This window comes from Tamandua tetradactyla, chromosome 3 (assembly GCF_023851605.1).
Source record: "Tamandua tetradactyla isolate mTamTet1 chromosome 3, mTamTet1.pri, whole genome shotgun sequence".
Taxonomy (NCBI): domain Eukaryota; kingdom Metazoa; phylum Chordata; class Mammalia; order Pilosa; family Myrmecophagidae; genus Tamandua; species Tamandua tetradactyla.
In genome coordinates this window covers 11,870,228-11,890,385 of record NC_135329.1, presented here as the reverse complement: position 1 = coordinate 11,890,385, position 20,158 = coordinate 11,870,228, and the positions used below count along the sequence as shown (strand labels likewise).

The following is a 20,158-nucleotide window of genomic DNA, read 5'->3' as shown; positions in this document are numbered from 1 at the left end:
AGAGGCCACTATGTGCACTGTCACGTGACAGAGGAATCCAGGACCGCAGATCACCAGCAGCCAGCCCAGAACACATGTATGGGAAGAAAGCATTGCCTTGATGACACCTTTAGTTGGACTTTTTCCTAGCCTCAAAACCATTAGCTAATAAATTCCCATTTTTAAGCCAACCTACTGCATTTTATTTTCTTCAGCAGTCAAGAACAGTAAAACAAGGCTTAAGTAGACATTTCTCCAAAGATCTACAAATGGCCAAAAAGCCTTTGAAAAGATGTTCAACATCTTTTAGATATTAGGGAAATGCAAATTAAAACAACAATGAAAAACCATTTCTCACACCCTGAAATGGCTACTATTAAAAAATAATAATAATAAGTTTTGGAGAAGATGTGGAGAAATAGAAATACTCATTCCTTGTTGGTGGGAAGGTAAAATGGTACAGCCACTGTGAAAGACAGTTTGGCAGGTCTTCAGACAGTTAAAAGTATAGAATTACCATATGATCTGGTAATCCCACTTCTTGGTATATACCCAAAAGATCTGAAAGTAGGAACTCAAACATATATTTGTATACCAATGTTTAATAGCAGAATTCTGAACAACTGCATCCCAAGTATCCACCAACTGATGAATAAATAAAATGTGGTATATACACACAAAAGAATATTATTTGACCATAAAAAAGGAATTAAGTTCTGATACATGTGATAACATGGATGAACCTTTGAAAACAGCATGTTGAATGAAATAAGCCAGATACAAAAGGACAAATATTTTGTGATCTCATTGATATGAAATCATTAGAATATACAAATTCATGGTGTCAGAAGCTAGAAATAGGTTACCAGGGACCAGGGTAGGTGTAGGGAATAGAGAGTTAATGCTTAAATTGCACGAGTTTCTATTTGGGTTCCTCAAAAACTTTTGGTAATGGTTGGTGATGATGGTAGCACGATATTGTTTATATAATTAACTGCACTGAATTATATATGTAAATGTGGTGAAAAGGGAAAATTCTAGGTTATATATATATGGGTTATAAGAATAAATTTAAAATAAAAAAAAGGACTGCACAACGCAAACAGTGAACTCTATTGTAAATGAACTATAGTTAATAGTACAATTATAAAAATATTTCTTCAAGAGTTGAGGCAAATGTACCACACCAATGCAAGGTGTTAATAATAGTGTGATATATGGGAATGATGTGTTTTATGTATTTTTCTGTAAACCTACTTCTTCAACTAAAATTTTCTCTAAAAAGGCAACTGCCAAAAGTGAAGGCCAAAAAAAAAGGTATTCTTTTCCATAACTCTGCCACTGTTTTGCTATAGAAATGAGGAATTCACACTTTGATGGAACAATTGAAAAAAAGAATTTTCAACACACTTCTAAAGAACTTTCATGAATCTTTCAGATAAATACTATATAAAAGGAATCAATAATTCTCAGGATTAACAAGAGTTTTCACACCATTTTATGCATAGTAACTTCGTTAATGTGGGTAAGTATATTTTATTCCTTTTTTGGGGGGGGATACATGGTTCAGGAATCGAACCTGGGTCTCCCGCACGGAAGGCAGGCATATTCCTTCTCTAAAGCTAAAGAAATTAAATTCCATAAATCTTATATGGCATTAAATTCCATTTAAATATTTTTCAAACAGAGCTAGTCCAGACAGGGTCATGACATGGGTTCATTTTAACTTAATTATCAGGTCTACTTTTTACACTTAAACCCTCAACTAAAGATTCAGGAAATTTAGGAGTACTAAAAGGGAATCTGCAGATAGAAAGCCATGTGGCTTTATGTTGGTTAATCTAACTGTCTTTCAGGATACTGATAAAAAGTATAAGATCAGGTTTATATCTTCTCACATAAACCCATGACCAGTCTCTGGCTTTATCAGTACCCTGTAATGTCTTCAAAGCCTCTGTAAAGAACCTTTGTGACAAACTAAAGAAGACAAGATCTATTTCCACATCTAGTAAACATTGCTGGTTCACGGGATTTTTTCAATGTCACCTTTATTGATCTATTCACATGCCATACAACATACCATCATACAGTAAACAGTTCAGTCGTTCACAGTGTATTCACAGAGTTGTGCAACCATCACCCCCCAAAAAACATTTCCATTACCCCCCAGAAAACCTTCATACCTATTAGCAGTGACTTGCTATTCCCTGAGCCTCTGGCAACAACTGACTTACTTTCTGTCTGCATGGGTTTGCCTATTCTGGACACTGCACACCATATGTGGCCTTTGGCGATTATTTCACTAAGCATAAAGCTTTCAATGTTTATCCATGTTGTATAGCATGAATCAGTACTTCATTCCTTTTTTTTTTTTTGGCTGAAAATATTTCATTGTATAGATATACCACATTTGTTTATCCATTCATCAGTTGATGGATTTTTCGGTTGTTTCCACAGGAGTTTTAACCTGTAAAAACCTTTGAAGTCATCTAATCTGATTCCTCACTTTATGGATAAAGAAATTGAGACACAGAAAATGGAGCCCCACTCTGTTTATACATACTTTAGACTCTTATTGCAGATCTGAAATGCCTTCATTTCTTCAGGTTCCTAGAAATGAAGAAAATTCCTAATGTGTGTAATCCTCCCAGTGAAATGCAAAATAGGCTAGTGAGAGGAGAAGACCTGGGGTGGAAATGAGGAATAAAAAGGTAGGATAGATATAATCTCATCATGCAAAAGAGACTCAAGAAAAGACTAAAATTTTTTAAACTTCAAAAACATACAGAAAAGGAAAAGAGAAATGAACCTAACACAGAAATAAAAGTAAGACAGAAAAATCAGAGATGAAAAAACATGAAAGAGTGGCAAAAATCTAGAGTCGCACTGTATCTTCCTGTGGTCCATTTGAAGATCTCTTTAATCTCAAAACTAGAAAAACTTTCTAAAGGTCTCAGAAAGATTAAAACAATATCAAACCAACAAGCTGTGACAAAATGGGCATAGTAAGGAAAGCATGTAACTTACCTCATGCTGAACAAAATTCCAATAAAGGCAACTAAAAAATACCCTCTTGGGATATTATTCTGATGCCTGCAATCACAGATGAAGTCCATCTAAAGAAAGCACTTTGTAATGTAGAAGTCCACAATCTGTATCTAGATTGTCTATAAGGATTTGGGAAATCCAAACTAAATGAATTCTATGCATAGTTTCCATTCCGCAATACCTACTTCTCACCACCAGTTACAAGCTTGAGAAGCCTATCTAAGCACTTGCTTGACTAAATGACGCAGAAATACCTAACCAGTAAAAGAAAGTAAAAAAGTCAAATTCCAATCCCTGACTACTCTAAGGAGGAAAGTTTATTTATAAATCCCTAAACATTTAAAGTTAACTTTTAGATTCAAAGTAGCAAGAAGTAACATTAAAACCTTCTTATCAACTCTGCTGGAGTTTTTTCTCCATATTCTTTCTTTTCATAAAAAAAAGAAGCAATATATGCCTAACACTAGCAAAATGCTTAACAAATAACAGTTGTAGAAAATAAACATTTTATTAATAAATTGAAGAAAACACTAAATATTCTAGTTTGAAACTGTTATGTACCCCAGAAAAGTGATGTTCTTTATCCTAATTCAATCTTGTGGGAGCAGACCTATTGTCTGGGTAGGATCTTTTTGATTAAGTTGTTTCCATGGAAATGTGTCACACCCAGTTGTGGATAGGACCTTTTAATTAGGTGGTTTCCATGGAGATCTATCTCTGCCCATTCAAGGTGGGTCTTAATCTGCTTACTGGAATCCTTCAAAAAGGAACCATTTTGGAAAAAGCTCAGAGCTAATCAAAGACATTTGGAGATGGAGAAAGAAAATGCCCCAAGGGAAGATGTTTGAAATTAGAAGAGAAAGGACCAGCAGAGGCCAATCATGTACCTTCCCAGCTGACAGAGGTGTTCCAGACACCATAAACCTTTCTTGAGTCAAGGTATCTTTATCTGGATGTCTTAGTTTGGATATTTTTATGGACTTAGAACTGTAAACTGGTAACTTAACAAATTTCCTTTATAAATGCCAACCCATCTCTGATATTTTGCATTACAGCAGCATTAGCAAACTAGAACACCAGAGATTTTAAAAAGTATCCTACCATTGAAGAGAGGTGTCCAACTTAGTCTTCTTTTTCTGACTGCTAAGGAACCTAGGCCTATATCTTTATTTCCAGGTTTTCAACTAAGCCAAAAAATAATGTGTAGATTTATAGAAGGTGAAAGGCAAGAGAGGCTAAAAAAAGTATCAAGACTGCAACATTTCTAGCAAGAAAGTGCTATGAAAACAATGGAGGCAAGTCAAAAGGACACAAAAGCCAACTTGAATGAGCTCCTAGTGACAAAAGCTGCAAAAATTGATCAACAAAATAAATGATAACAGTATCTGGATTATAATCCACAGAATAAAATAATATATGAAAATTCATACTGAAATAAATAAATAAATAATTGGGGGCAAAGGGACAGATTCCTTAAAGTGGAATTCAAATTAATAAATGTGGAAGGAATTAAGGAAAGAGAAAACTCACTCCTAGACAAGCACCAGAGTAATAGCTAGAACCATCCAATGGATGCCAAAGTTGGTGGACAAAAAGTACAATGAGAAACAGGATATTTTCATTGTATCAAAGCCTCTCCCCACAAGATACCAATCAGTAAAGGAAATTACTTTACTTTGTTAACTTTGGAGTGGAGAAACCTCATGAACACAACCTAACCCAAGTGATTTAAGTTACCATCAACAGTAATGGGCCACATGAACATCAAGCACAAACTCCTGAGATGATGCACTGAGAATGGCCTATCACTCCTTCAGTGTTCTTGGAAAAGAATACTTACACTTTAATCCAGAAAAGACACTAGACAAACCCATGTTGAGGGACATTTTACAACACAGCTGACCAGCAGTCTTGAAAAGTGTAAAGATCATAAAATACAAAGACTGGGGAACTGCCACAGACTGAAGAGGCTGAGGGCATGACAACCAAATGCACTGTGGGATCCTGGGTGGAATCCTGAACCAGAAAAAAGATATTAGAAGGACACCTGGAAAATTTCAAATGAGGCCCAAAGATCAATTTTTAGCATGGCAGCAATTAATTTCCTATGGAATTTATGGAACATTTATGTAAGCCTAAAACTATTTCAAAATTAAAAGTTGTTTTCAAAAATACAGCATTTCAGGCATGAGATCTAGCTGTTTCAACCCCATTGTGAGGAATGACTCATTTTGTTTACCTATTGTAACTTTCATAGTAGGAGAGATTATCAAATGACATCAGATTCAGGATCTCAAAATCCAACTATTACAGTATATATACATACTGGATTACAGCAGACATAACAAGAAAATAGGCCAATGAAGGAAAAACATACATGAGAAAAACCACATGGTGCACGGTTAACAAAGAGATAGGGCAGTAAAAAAAGACATGAACATTCTGGTCATAAAACAATGGTCCAATAAAAATAAAATAATGAAATATAAAAGGTCAAGAACTGGACAAAACCAATCAAATCAACAAGTGATGAGATCATAGCTCATGGGATTTCTGTGATATTTTATTTTGATGAGTCTGGTGAAAAAGGTTCATTATTAGGTAAAGGCTGAATTGGCGACAGCACATTACTTGAATTAGTTCTGGTACATACCCAGATTTCAAGTCAGTTATCCGCAAACAGTTTGTAGCATCCAGTCCCACTTTTCCATTCCGTACCACACTAGATATGAATGGGGAGAGCATTGGAGAAATTCGGTTCAAGGCCACTTCTGGGGACATTTTAACTTCACTTGCAAATCACCACTGAAAGCAGAAGCAAAGAATAGTGACCAGAGTATCCAAAGGAACCAGATATAACAAGCTTCCTGAAAACTGGCATAGCACACTCAAGTTTCTCTTGCATGAATAAATACTTCATTCCTATCTTTATAGCAACCTGTTCCAGTTATCCTGCAAAAAAAAAAAAAAATTCCCTGATGCTCAACTGCTCAGAACATGGGCCATATTACTGCTTTTCAGGAACAGAGGAAATCCTTGAAATACAATTCCCTCCTCCTTTCAAAAGCTGTTTTCTACACTGCCAGTCTCCTTAACACTTACAATTGGCAAGTTCTACTTTAATTGTGGTCAGAGGTCCTCCCTGACAACTCTCTACCACTAACATGCAATAACACAAACAGCATTGGGTTAGAAATGTAAGAACTTGATTGTTAATACTTAATATAAAACTTCAGAACATGCACAACCTGTCTACAATTGTTACTTACTAGGAACTGTTTACTTCTGATACACCTCTGTTAATTAATGTCCCTCCACAGGGCACTATAATTACATGCTTATGGGGTCCCTCCTCTGGAGGAACTACGTCTAGTGTTTAAAAGAAGTAGTTGGCATACCTTACTTAGCCAATATTTTTTAATAAATAAATGAATAAGAAAACAAAAGCTAGAGAGATATTTACACATGAAGAGAAGATAACATGTCCTCAAAAATTTGGTAGGATATACAGTATCCAAAGAATAAGTGATGCAAAACTCTACTTACTTAAATCATGAAAACATACACCAATTAAGATACTATTAAGCAACACAGGCCAACACAGATCTTAAACATTTCTGACTTTAAGGCACTAATAAGTTTTTCTCCTTAAACATACAGAAGTAAAACCAATAAATTATATTTTTATTACTTAGAAATTCATGGAGCTAGAAGAAGGAGTACATGAATTCCTAATAGGTTTCTAAATGAAAAGCCTCTATTTTCAAAGATGATCACTTAAATTGACTTAAAGTCATAATCCTCCATCAAAGGCAAATTAATTTCCACAAGTTACAATTACAAGTAAAGGATGTTCTGATGCTCTGGTTCTAGTTCTCATATATTATACCACATAAGAACTTATAGATCCTTGCTTAAATAAATGTTGAAAACACCTGTCTTGATTTATAAATTCAGACAGTAATAAAAGATAAATTGCAGAGATCTTTCAAAAAACAAGAATAAAATTGTGACCCTATATAATGATGACACCCAGATATATCTTTGAGGTGGTAAAAGCTTTATACTTTCTAGTTCCCAAATCACTTCCTTTCTGCAAATATAAGACAAGCTCCTCTTCTGACCACTTAGCAGATGAACTTCTCCTTCCAACCTTCTTGATATGTCACCACAAAGTAATAAACATCTAATACACTGTATTATCAATCATAAAAAGCGTGTATATTTTTATAATTATCACTTTTTAAAAGCTTCCATATACATTATGGCAGCTGATCTTAACCCTGCATAGTAAGGAAGGTATCGTAATTCCCATTATACAGAATATGGATAACTTTTGCAAGTAGCCTTTGAGCAATATATTGTCCCATATCATTTTGAAGCCTAATTTTTTTTTCTGTTCTGTATCATTTTCACCTTTATTGCTATTCATTGATGTCACAGCTCTTGAAGGGATGCTCATTTAGATCACATGCAAAATACAGAAATACTCATCTCAGAAAAAAGCAAAAGATTTCACCCTCATTAAATATTATTCTTCCATGTTGTTTTCCCCACAACACTGATTATTATTTTATCTCCTGTTTCTACAAAAAAGAGAAATAGCACCAGCACGCTCTGGTGCTACTATCTGCTTCATTTACTTGTCTCCAACTATGCTGTTCTCTGGTTAATAGTATTGTTCCCTTCTTACAGATAGGAAAACAAAAACTCAGAAAGATTAAGTAACCTGTTCAAGGTCACAAACAAGCAGAAGTATCAGAATGCAAATCCAGATCTTCCTCAAATAAACAATTAAAACTTCAGTCACCAAAGAGAAAAAAGCACCCAAGCGAATTTATTTTTTGTTTGGCTTTAAAACTATACAATCTTGTAAAATTCGAACAGTCCAGAATCAGGAATTCAAACTAACAGTTGCCGCACAACTAGAACTAGGCCTACTACTGAAGCTTCCCCAAGTGATTCACTAGTCAAATGCTAAAGGAAACAAACCTGCTTCAAAAGTCAAACTACATGAAAGGTGACAACAACCCATTCCAATTCAGCAACTGTCAGGATCTTAAAATGGCACCTGAAGGAATGAATTTCTGTCTTTGTTTTCACGACAGCCATAATACTATTTCTTGACAGCACAAGACTTCATTCAGTATTAAAAACTGTTTCAACTCTGAAGTGCTGTGACTTCTCCAAGGGAGAGGAAAAAATAAACTGACTCTAAAATCAGAGGTCACCAAACAGCCAAAGAGATGGTCCACAGGTGCCATCATTCGGAACAGAGACCAGGGCAGGGTTCCCTCCTTCGCGCCCTCCCACCCCCACCCCCCGTGGTAACTTTCACGTATCTCAGCACCTAAAGAGATCCCAGATATCGGCCCAAAATATCCGGTAATCAGCCTCTCTTGAATATTACTTGTGCAATTTATATTTCCTGATCTTGACGTATTACACAAGGAAAATTCAGAAGTACAATTTTTAATGTGGTCTGCTGCCCCTCAATAGGGTGTCACAGGTACTTTGATAGGAGATCTGGAGAACACAAAGACGTCTAAAGCACCGACCACGTTCTTGCAATTAAGAGGGGATGACAAACACGGAAACATGTGCCCCGCTGACGTAAGGGAACGGAAAGGGGTGGCATCCTGCTGCATCATGCCAACGTCAGAAGGCACCCGAGGGTTGTTGGGGAGGGTTGGGGGAGCCGGGGGCGGGCAATTTCTCCAAGGGACAAGGTGCTACAAAAACAGGTCGGCTGAGCGGGGATCACTCCCCCTTCTCCCGAAATGGATGCCTCCTGCACGAGGCGGGAGGGAGTCTGGGCCTAATCCCTGACCCAGGAACGGGCCAGATATGGAAAAAGGGAAGACTGTGGCCTTGCGTGATCGTTCCTGACGGGACCAGCGTGAGGGAAGTGAGCAGGACATCTCTGCAATGGGGGGGCGGGGGGGAGACCTTCGCTATAGGAAGAGGAGGCGAGCCCTCTGGCCCTATTTAAACCACGGTTCTCAGAGCCACCTGTGCGACTCGGCATCCAACCTCCCCTCACCAGCCCCGGTCCAGGTACCTGGAACTTAGTCCGATCGGTAACCGACGACTACGTGGGGTTACCAGAGCGCGCCCCCGACCGACACACCGAACTGCGCGCGCACCGCGGGCCGGACGCGAGCGTGCGCGCTCCCCTGACGCCCCGCCCCCCTGGAGGCCTAGGAGCCGGGCGGCGTGCGCGCCCCCGCGCTGCGCCCACTAGGGCGTTCGGAAAGGCGTCTGCGCGGTGCCTGAAAGGTTCTTCCTCGTCGCCTGACTCCTGGTTGGCGAGGCGCGCGGGGTCTCGAATACGAAGCGGGTTCGATAATATGAGGCGGAGGAAGGAGACACTTCCTGGAAGAATAGGGGGCCCTTAGTAACGGGTTATTTGGGGCATTCAGGTGGGCGCCCAAAGGCCCGCGTCGTTAAGGAAAGGAGCAGCGGCGTCTCTGGTTACGGGGTCGGGCAAAGGGCGAAGGTCAGCTTCCAGGTTGGAGAACATCTGTTAGCCATGGCCGCATCCGGGGAACCCGGGAGACAGTGGCAGGAGGAGGTCGCAGCGGTGGTGGTGGTGGGCTCCTGCATGACCGACCTGGTCAGGTTAGTCCGAAGTGGGGACGCAGGATCTGCGGCTCCGGGGAGGGGCGGGCTGTTCTCATTCCGCTGCCTTGGCGCTGGGTTTGAAGAGATGTGGAGTGTCAGCTTTGGGTGTGAGCTACAGCTTCTCCAGCCTGCAGCTTGCCAGCCTCGTGGGAAAGAGACAGAATTTGAGTTTGAGAATGTCCTTTGAGAAGGACCATGGAGGCCAGGGTTTAGTGAAACCCCTTAAAATTACTAGAGGCACGTTCAAAGGCCTGCTCCTGTTTTCTTGACCTAGGAGTTGAGCCTTTCTCCTGGCTAGCCGAGTAACCTCCGAGTTTCCCTTTCCTCGTTTGTAGAACGTGCCTATCTCACAGGGTGGTTGTGAGGACTAAATGAAGTAGTGTTTGTGAACAGTAACACTATCCAAGTTGGGTATTATTCGTCTCAGTTTGTTGAATTAAACAAATGAGTCGAGCTCTTCCATACTGTGGAAACCATGGGTTACTTTATTTGAGTCAAAATAAAAAAACATGAACACAATTAAAAAACCATGAACATATGTGAGTCAAAATAAAAAAACATGAACACAGTATTTACAACCATAAGATAATCGATGATCAAATAATGAAAAAATATGCAAAATGAAAAAAGTTGATTTAGGTCGATGAGATTGGGAAAATTTTTCAAGTTTATCTTCTTTTTTTTTTGCAAAATAAAATGTTGGGTTTTTTTAATTTTTGTTTTTGTTTTTTTCCTGAGTATGAAAGTAATATAGCAGATTGCAAGGGGGAAAAAATAAGATATTCCTAAAAAGTATAAAGTCTACTACTCAGATTAATTTGTTTAATATTTTAGTGAATGGCTTTTCATATATGTCCTGATTCACATGACTACGTAGTTTTTACATTATGAAAATAAAAATTAATCAGGAGTACTATAGTAAGACCTCACCTGTCTTGCAACCTTGCTTTTCCAAGCTATAGCAGAGATCCCAGAAGTAAACAGAAAGGCCTTAGTGCAGTCAAAATAAGTGACCAAAATCCTTTCCCCAAATCTCCTGTACTTTACTCAGAAAATAGTTTCAGGGTCTTCACTTAACCGATTTAGTCACTTTACTTTAAATGTCTATTAACTCCATTTTCATGTTTCCAAACCCAGATTAAGAAGGTCGAGAGTAGAAAGGGGGAGAGACTGCTGAGGACAGGCACAGTGATTGTTGAAACCTTGAAAATCAGGGAGGGGAGTATGTAAGAACATGTAACAAAAGAATTTTAAATGCCAGTAACCTTCCCCCCCACCACCAAATATTCGACCTGCAGCTTTGTCAGATCCTCTGCCAAGAAGGGTGCTTTCTTTCCTGTAATAGCATAAAGCTTGATCTAGTCTGTGGGTACTTGGTTAAAAGGCCTATACACCATGTTCTCCTAGGGCAACAGTCAGTAAACTTTTCCAGTAAAGGGCCAGGTATTTAATATTTTAGACTTTGCAGGGCACAGACAGTTTTGATCATGTGTTCTTTAAAAACCAAACAAAAACAACCTTTTAGCAATGTAAAATACATTCTTAGCTCCCAGGCTATACAAAAACAACCTACATGCAGCTAGGTTTGCTCTATTTTGACAGCTCTATTAGGTCATCACTGTCTTGCAGCCTGTTAGTAATTGGTATTTCTAGCAATGACTCTTTTCAAGAAAACTTATTATAGCATTCATTGAATTTCATGTAAAAATGGGGCATGTATTTCATTTTAGAAATCGTTTCATCAAAAATATTTTAAACAAAAATTTATTTACATAAAAGAATAAGCCCTCAGACATATGAAATAATGCAATTTTTGGACAACCCACCTAAATAAATTTTTACCATATATTTATAGGTGAAATGGTAGAAGAGTAAGATAGTTAAACAATTTTCCCACACACTCTACTTCAGTAAAAGTGTCAGGATGAAACTTCCAAGCCATTTTCTTGCTTAGCAACCTAAGTCTTAAATTTCTAGGGAAGCCTGACCCCAGACACCAAAGATAACCATAGTACTTTCTAAAATGATTACTCTTCATGTTTGGGGGAAGGAGGAGTCAAAGGCCCACTTTAGCGTCTCTCAAGATTTTAAAATCTTATTTCAGAGCTAGAAGAACTTGGAGAATAGCTATCGCAGCTCCTCATTTATAGATGGGTAAACAGACTCAGAAAAGTAAGAACTCTTGGATTGTGGATAACCTCTTAATCTCTCCTTGTGCCATTTTCTTTCCTTTGTAAAATATCCAAGTTTCTATCCTTCACTTGAAACCATTAGTAAAAAATTTGTTATCTTTATAGCCCTCCACAAATTCTCATGGCTTATATATAAACATTTCATGGTCTTTGACTACTTAAAGCTCTGAAGATCTTCATAGAGCACTTTATAGAATATTTATTTAAATCCCAGCATCAGTAATGAACTTGGATCCAACTTTGCTAGTTACAGTACGTATAGTGATTTTACTGGTTTCCTATTCCTGCTATAACAAATTATCAAATTTAGTGGCTTAAAACACACATTTATTATCTTGCAGTTCTAGAGTATTGTAAGTCTAAAATAGATCTTACTGGGCTTAAAAAAGGAAGGTGTCAACAGAGCTGCATTTCTTTCTGGAAACTCTTAGAGAGACTCTCTTTTCTTGCCTCTTCCAGATTCTGGAGGCTGCCTGTATTCTTTGGCTCATGGCCACTTTCTCCATCTTCAAAGCCTGCAATATGGTCAGTCTTTCTCACATTGTAACACTGACTCTCACTCTTCTGCCTCTGTCTTCCATGGTTTATGGACCTTCTGATTACATCGGACCAGTTTGAATAATCCAGGATAATTTCCTTAGGGCAAAGTCATCTGATTAGCAACTTTAATTCTGTCTACAACTTTAATGTCCCTTTGTCATTTAACATAAACAGTCACAGGTTCTGGGTATAGGGTATAGAAATCTTTGGGGGCCAGTGTCCAGCCTACCACAGTGAATAAGCTTAAAATCAAAACATAATTCCTAAAGCTGGCAGGATCTTTGAGGTTTGTAAGTCTGTCCTCCACATTTTACAGATGAAGTAGCTAGGAGGTTAAACAACTCCCCTGAAATCACACTGTCAATTGGTGCAGAGTGAAGGTTGGACCCCAGGTTTCCCAACTGCTGATTTTTTCATGATATCATTCTTCTTCTAACTCTGGCTTGTATTTATAACCCTTGTTACCTGCAGTTCATTTGAGAGTCTTTAGCCTGTATAATCATTATTTGACTTTGTAAGCCGATAACGATTTATAATTTTCAGGCCTAAGGATAGTTTCTTGATTACTGTTCCTTATTGTATCCCTAAGTTTGTAACCTAGTCTGGAAACCCATGCTATACTGTAGAATCACTTTAGAACTGAATCTACTTCAGTAACTAAGTCCTCCTGCACAGCATCCAAGTCTAACTCAGTTTTTATATTAGATTACTATTTGCCAGGCCCCACTGATTCAGCCAATGAGAAACTTTTTTTTTCATTTCTGATTTCAGTCCACTATGACTAGTAAGCTTAATGTAGTAATAATTGAAAAAAAATCATTAGCTTAGACAAAATGGAACATAGCAAACAGTGGACATTATTTAATCCCCACCTGTATTTACCATTATTTTCTTCCTTCCTGAACACTCATTTCTGAACTTCCAGATGGCAAAGATAAGAGAAATCAAGCCTATTCTTATGGAAAATAAAGTCAAAGTTCCTCCCAAGACAGATTTCTATGAAAAGCTACCAAAAATGAACTTTTTTGGACATTAGACTCAGACCTTGGTTAATTATGCTTTTTCTTAATAGTATGTTTCTTATAACATGTACTGTCCATTTTTTAAATTATTCATTCAACAAATATTTATTGAATTTATACTACATGCCAGTCACTGTCTTAGGTGATGAGGATACAGTATTGAACAACAGAGACAAAAATTCTAGTCTCGTGGAGCTTGCATTCTAGTGGTGGCAACAGAATACCAATAGAAATAAGTAAAACACATAGCATGTTAGAGAAATGTAAAAGAGAAAAATAAAATGGGTAAAAGGGGTGGGAGTTTTCATTGTAGATCACTGGCCATAGACATCACTGAGAAAGCGATTTTTAGTAAAGATCTGAAGAGAGGAAGGAAATAATACAGATACCTGGGGGTAGAGCATATAGAAAGGTCCTGAGGCAGGAGGATGCCTGTTATGTTCCAAGGAGTCCTATATGGCTGATGAAGGGAGAGAAAATAAAAAGAGGAAAGGGCAATTAGTGATTCAAGGATATCAGATCATACTCTAAATGTGATAAAAAGTCATTGGGGAGTGTTAAGCAGAGAAATGACATAATCTGATTTACATTACAATAGGCTTTCTCTGGCTACTAGGTGAGACTGAAAAGGAGCCAGGACATAAGTGGGAGACCAGATCAGAGTCAGTTGCAATAATCCAGTCAAGAAATTATTTAGCCTGGAAGCAGTACAAGTAGATTACATATTTTGATTACATTTTGGAAGTACAGCTGACAGGATTTGCTGAACTTTAATAATAAGAGATAGAAGAATAAGAAATAGGAATGAGGTAGATTACTCAGAGTTCTGTGGCCTCTCTACAACTGGAAGAGGGAGATAACTTTTGCTAAGATACAGAAGATTGTGAGCAGGGCAAGGTGGGGAGGGGGAGGGCAGTATCAGGAGCACAGGACAGACATGTGGGGTTTGAGAAGCTATTGGACATCCAAGTGAAAAGGTCAAGTAGACAATCAGAAATGTGGAGTCCAGAATTCAGGGGGTGGTCTACCCTGAAGATGTAAATTTGAGAAACATCAGTGTATAAATGGTATTTAAACCATGAGATTGGATGAGATCATCAAAGGTTTGAGCTCCTAGAGCTCTCCAACAATGAGAGGACACATATTTCACATAATTTTTTCCAGTCTCCCTTTCAGTCTCTTTGTACCCCTAAAACTTGCTCTGAGACAAGCTTAACACAAATCTGTGTTTGTAAAACCCAGTAGTACTGAATCCTCAATATACAGTTCTAATCTTTAATTCCTATATGGGTTAGAATACAATTGAATAAAAAATAATAATATTTCTTCATAATGGACACACAAAATATAAGGAGGTAATGTGGAACAAAAAACAGCATAAAGGGGAAATGGAAGAATATGGTAACAATGTGTATGCTATGGAAGTTAAATTTCGGTATCTTTTCAAATTATTAGGGTATAGACGTATGTTGTATAATACAAGCCCCCAGGGTAACTACAAAGAAACTATTTTTAAATACACAGAAATGACAAAGGGATGAGTCAGATATATCACAAAAAATCAACTATACAGAAAAAGAGCCTACAATAAAGGAAAAGAGAGACAAAAATTGTATAAGGCATATAAAAACCAAAGGATAAAATGGCTGAAGTAAGTACTGCCTTTACAGAAATAACACAGAATGTTAATGAATAAACTCCCCAATCAAAAGATGGATTGGCAGAATTGATTAAAAGTGAGAATCCATCTAGATATTGTTTAGGAGAGACTCACCTTAGACCCAGAAACACAAATAGATTGAAAAGAGAAGATAACGCATGCAAATAGTAAGCAAAAGAAACCTAGGGTAGTTTTGCTAATATCAGACAACATAGACTTTAAGTCAAGAGCTGTTACAAGTGACAAAGAAGCACACTATGTATTAATGAAAGAGTTAATCCACCAAGAAGAAATAAGTAGTAAATATTTATGCACCTATCCTCAGTGCTTTAACATTCATGAAGCAAACACTAGCAAAACTAAAGAGAGAAATATATACTTCTACAATAATAGTTGGAGATGTCAATATACCACTCTCATCAATAGATGCAGAACATCAATAAGGAAACAGAGAACTTGAATAATATGTAAATGAACTAGACCTGACAATTATACAGAACATTTCGCCCCAAAACAGCAGGCTACACATTCTTCTCAACTACACATGGATCATTTTCCAGGATAGAGTACATGTTGGGTCATAAAACAAGTTTCAATAAATTTAAAAGATTGATATGAAATAAAAATGGAAGTCAATAACAGGCAGAGAACTGGAAAACCTAGAAATCTATGGAAATTGAAATAACAGCCTCTTAAGCAATCAGTGGATCAAACAATAAATCACAAAAGAAATCAGTAAATATCTTGAGACTAATGAAACCAAGAATACAACATATCAACCGATAGGATGCAGCAAAGCCAATGCTGAGAGGAAAATTTTTAGTCCTAAATGTTTACATTAAAAAAAGAAAAAAGAGTTAAAATCATAGCCCTAACTGTACACCTGGAGGAACTAGAAAAAGAAGAGCAAACTAAAGCCAAAGGAAACAGAAAGAAATAAATAACAAAGATTAGAGCAGAAATAAGTGAAATAGAAAATTTTAAATAAACAAACAGTATTGAGCATTAACAAAACCAAAAGTTGGTTCTTTGAGAAGATCAATAAAACTAGCAAACCTTTAGCTAGGCTAGCAAAGTAAAAAGAAAGGATGCAAGTAACCAAAATCAAAAGTGAAAGGGGGGACATTGCTACTGGCTCCACAGGAATGAAAATGATCATAAGAGGATACTATGAAAACTGTATACCAACAAATTAGACAACCTGGATGAAATGGACAAATACCTAGAAACATGCAAACTACCTACACTGACTCTAAAAGAAATAGAAGACCTCAACAGATCAATTACAAGTGAAGAAGTTGAATCTGTCATCAGAAAACTTCCCCCCCCCCACCAATAAAAGCCCAAAGGACCAAATGGCTTTACAGTTGAACTCTGCCAAACATTCCAAGAAGAATTAATACTGATCCTGCTCAAGCTCTTCCAAATAATTGAAGAGGTGGGAATGCTGCCTAATTCATTCTATGAAGTCAACGTCACCCTAATACCAAAGCCCGGTAACGATGCTACAAGAAAATTACAGACCAATTTCTCTTATGAATATAGTAGCAAAAATCTCAACAAATACTTGCAAATAGAATCCAGTAGCACATTAAAAGAATTATATACCATGATCAAGTGGGATTTATCCCAGGTATGCAAGGGTGGTTCAACATAAGAAAATCAACAAGTGTAAATACATCATATTAACAGAATGAAGGGGGAAAAAAGATCATCTCAATTGATACAGAAAAGGCATTTGAAAGAATCCAGCAAATCTTCTTGGTAAAAAGACACCTTAAAAACAGAAATAGAAGGAAACTTCCTCAACATAACACAAGGCTTATATGAAAAACTGACTGCTGACATCATACTCAGTGGTGAGACACTGAAAGCTTTCCCTCTAAGATCAGGAACAAGACAAGGATGTCCACTGCACCACTGTGTTCAATATAGTACTAGAAGTTCTAGCCAGAGAAATTGGTCAAGAAAAAGAAATAAAAGGCATCCAAACTAGAAAGGAAGAAGTAAAACTATCACTATTTGCAAATGTCAGGATCCTGTATAGAGAAAGTCCTGAAAAGTCTTCAACAAAGCTAATAGAGCTAAAATGGCAGTATACAAGATCAACATGCAAAAATCAATAGTGTATAAAGAATCGATTATCTATGGAATAAATTTAACCAAGGATGTAAAGGACTTATACGAGGTAAACTTCAAAATTTTGATAAAAGAAATCAAAGACAATATAAATAAATGGAAGAGCATTCCATGCTTATAGATTGGAAGACTAAATATTGTTAAGCTGTCAACTCTTCCCAAAGTGATTTACAGATTCAACACAATCCCAATTAAAATTCAAACAGCCTTCTTTGCAGGAATGGAAAAGTCAGTCATCAAATTTATAAGAGCATAAGGGCCCCGAAATAGCCAAAACCATCTTGAAAAAGAAACGAAATTGGAGGACTTACATTTCCTGACTTAAAAACTTATTACAAAGCTACAGTAGTCAAAACAGCATGGTGCTGGCACAAGGAGAAATATATAGAACAATGGAATCTAATTGAGAATTCAGAAATAGACCCTCACATCTATGGCCTGTTGCTTTTTAGAAGTGTGCCAAGTTGGGAAAGAATAGTCTCTTCAACAAATAGTGCTGAGAGAAGTGGATATCCATGTGCAAAAGAATGAAGAGGGGAGGAACCCTATCTCACATCATATACAAAAATTGACTCAAAATAGATCAAAGACCTACGTATAAGAGCCAGTACTATAAAATTCCTAAAAGAAAATGTAGGGAAGAAGCATCTTCAGGATCTTGTGTTAGGTGATAGTATTTTAGACTTTACACCCAAAACACAGGCAGTGTAACAAAAATAGGTAAATGGAACCTCATCAAAATTAAAAACTTGTGTACATCAAAGTACTTCATCAATAAAAGAGAAAAGACACCCTACTCAATGGGAGAATATATGGAAACCAGATATCCTATATGGGTTTAATATCCAGAATATATGAATATATAAGGAACTCCTATAGCAATTAAAAGACATACAACCCAATTGAAAAATGAGCAAAAAACTTGAATAGATGTTTCTGTGAAGAGGATATAAAAATAGCCAAAAAGCACATGAAATAATGTTTAACGTCATTAGGTAGTAGGGAAATGCAAATCAAAACCACAAGATACCATGTTACACTAACTAGAATGGCTACTGTTAAAAAAAAAAAAAAGAAACTAAAAGTGTTGAAGAGGATGTAGAGAAATAGGACACTCATTCATTGCTGGTGGGGATGTAAAATTGTGCAGCTTGGCCTGTTTGGCCGTTTCTCAGAAAGCTAAGTAGATAATTATCATATGACATGGCTATCCCACTTCTAAGTTTATACTCAAAATAATTGAAAGCAGGGACCAAAACAGATACATGCACACCAGTGTTCATAGCAGCATTATTCAGAATTGCTGAAAGAAGGAAGCAACCCAAATGTCCATCAACCGATGAATGGTTAAATAAAATATGAAATATTATTGTCATAATATAATATGCATATATTAAATATATATATATACACACACACATAAGATACAAGTGATAGCATAGATGAACTTTGCAGGCATCATTTTGAGTAAAATAATCCAGACACAAAAGGTCAAATATTGTATGATCTCACTGATATGAAATAATTATAATAAGCAAACTCATACAGTCAGAATCTGAAGTTAGGGGCCTAGTGGGGGTAGGGAATGGGGATTTAATGTTTGCATTGTACAGAGTTTCTATTTGGGTTGATTGTAAAGTTTTGGTAATGGATGCTGGTGATGGTAGCTCAACATTGTATATGTAATTAACAACACTAAATGATGTGAATGTGGTAAAAAGGGGAAATTTTTGTATATATGCTACTAGAATAAAAATTTTTTAAAAACATTGCACTGTATGGTACAAAGTGTGAACCCTGTTGGAAAGATGGATTATGGTTAATAGTACAATTATTGTAATGTTCTTTCGTGAATTGTAACAAATGTGCCATTTTCATTTCTTTGGCATATATACTAATATGTAGGATTGTTAGGTCATTCGGTAATTCTGTGTTCAACTCTCTGAGGAGCCACCAAACTGATTTCCATGGTGGCTGTACCACTACCACTTTACAATCTTGGTTTGGGTTTTATTTTGTTTTGTTTTTTATTTGTTTGTTTCCCAAATACACCACCTATTTGATACTGGCTTCCCCACATCCCCACCCTTTACCCCACCACCATGTTCAAAAATATCTTCAAATGCACTTTTCTTTTGTACTCTTACAGAAAGTAACTTATGTAACATTTTGTAAGTGATCTTTACTGCATTTTATATGTGTTTTTTTAACACTGATTTTAAAAGTTATAATCTGTAGAATATTAGAGAAAAAATATTGACATTTTTTCCTGAAAGTAAGTCTTCATTCTCAAATAGGAAACACAGATCCAGGTCTTTACTTACCCAAGTTTTTAACCAGATACTCCATGAAAAATCTTACAATAATTCAACTTGAAAGTCCTTTAGGTTATCTTGATTAAAATCATAAGCCATTCTTTGATACTATATCAAAGAAAAGAGACAGTAATATCCAGTTAATGGTATTAATAGTTAAGGATAATTGGACAATTGGTGTCCTATTTGTACTAAACAGAATTAAGCTTTATATTTTTAAGTCTTTTAAAAACATCATGGTACCTAGCTCATGCTAGTCACTCAGTAAACATATGTGGACAGAGTGAAGGATGCTTGCATACCATGGTTTCCCAAGAAGACAGCCTGTAGAATGTGGGTGTGGGACCCTGATTCCAGCACAACCTAACCCTGACATCTGCAACCAACGCACAGTGTGCTACTTAACTGGTCAGCTCTTTGGGTTGAAATGAGCAGAGAAGTATTTAAGCTACCTCAAATGAAGGCAAATTTTTTTGCAAGATGGCCAGAAATAGCTGATAGCTATCAGGAGGAGCAGGAACCAGAGGAACGTTTTCCTGGACTTAAGAGACTTGATTGTTCTTGGATTTTTAAACTAATGCTCCATCATTACCTTGGTTCAGTGACCCTCCACATCGCTACTCCATACCCCAGTCCCCT

General features: G+C 36.9%; 2 protein-coding genes across 6 annotated transcripts in view; one reads left to right on the top strand and one right to left on the bottom strand.

Annotated features, from left to right (window-relative positions):
• The window catches only part of BABAM2 (BRISC and BRCA1 A complex member 2), a 626,549-nt gene extending 617,352 nt beyond the window's left edge, over window positions 1-9,197 (bottom strand). For 3 of the 4 annotated variants that reach the window (XM_077152478.1, XM_077152476.1, XM_077152480.1), the window contains exons 1-2: window positions 9,089-9,197; window positions 5,681-5,832 (exon numbers count right to left, since the gene is read on the bottom strand). In XM_077152478.1, the coding sequence (XP_077008593.1) occupies window positions 5,681-5,808 (128 nt within the window). In that variant the 5' untranslated portion in view covers window positions 5,809-5,832; window positions 9,089-9,197. Of the gene's footprint in view, window positions 1-3,006; window positions 3,121-5,680; window positions 5,833-9,088 lie in introns of those variants that run through there. The other variant, XM_077152479.1, reaches the window with a different exon arrangement.
• Window positions 9,198-9,258: 61 nt separating this feature from the next.
• RBKS (ribokinase) overlaps window positions 9,259-20,158 on the top strand; it is a 111,439-nt gene continuing 100,539 nt past the window's right edge. Inside the window, exon 1 of one of the 2 annotated variants that reach the window (XM_077152482.1) lies at window positions 9,259-9,648. In XM_077152482.1, the coding sequence (XP_077008597.1) occupies window positions 9,560-9,648 (89 nt within the window). In that variant the 5' untranslated portion in view covers window positions 9,259-9,559. The remainder of the gene's footprint in view (window positions 9,649-20,158) is intronic. The other variant, XM_077152481.1, reaches the window with a different exon arrangement.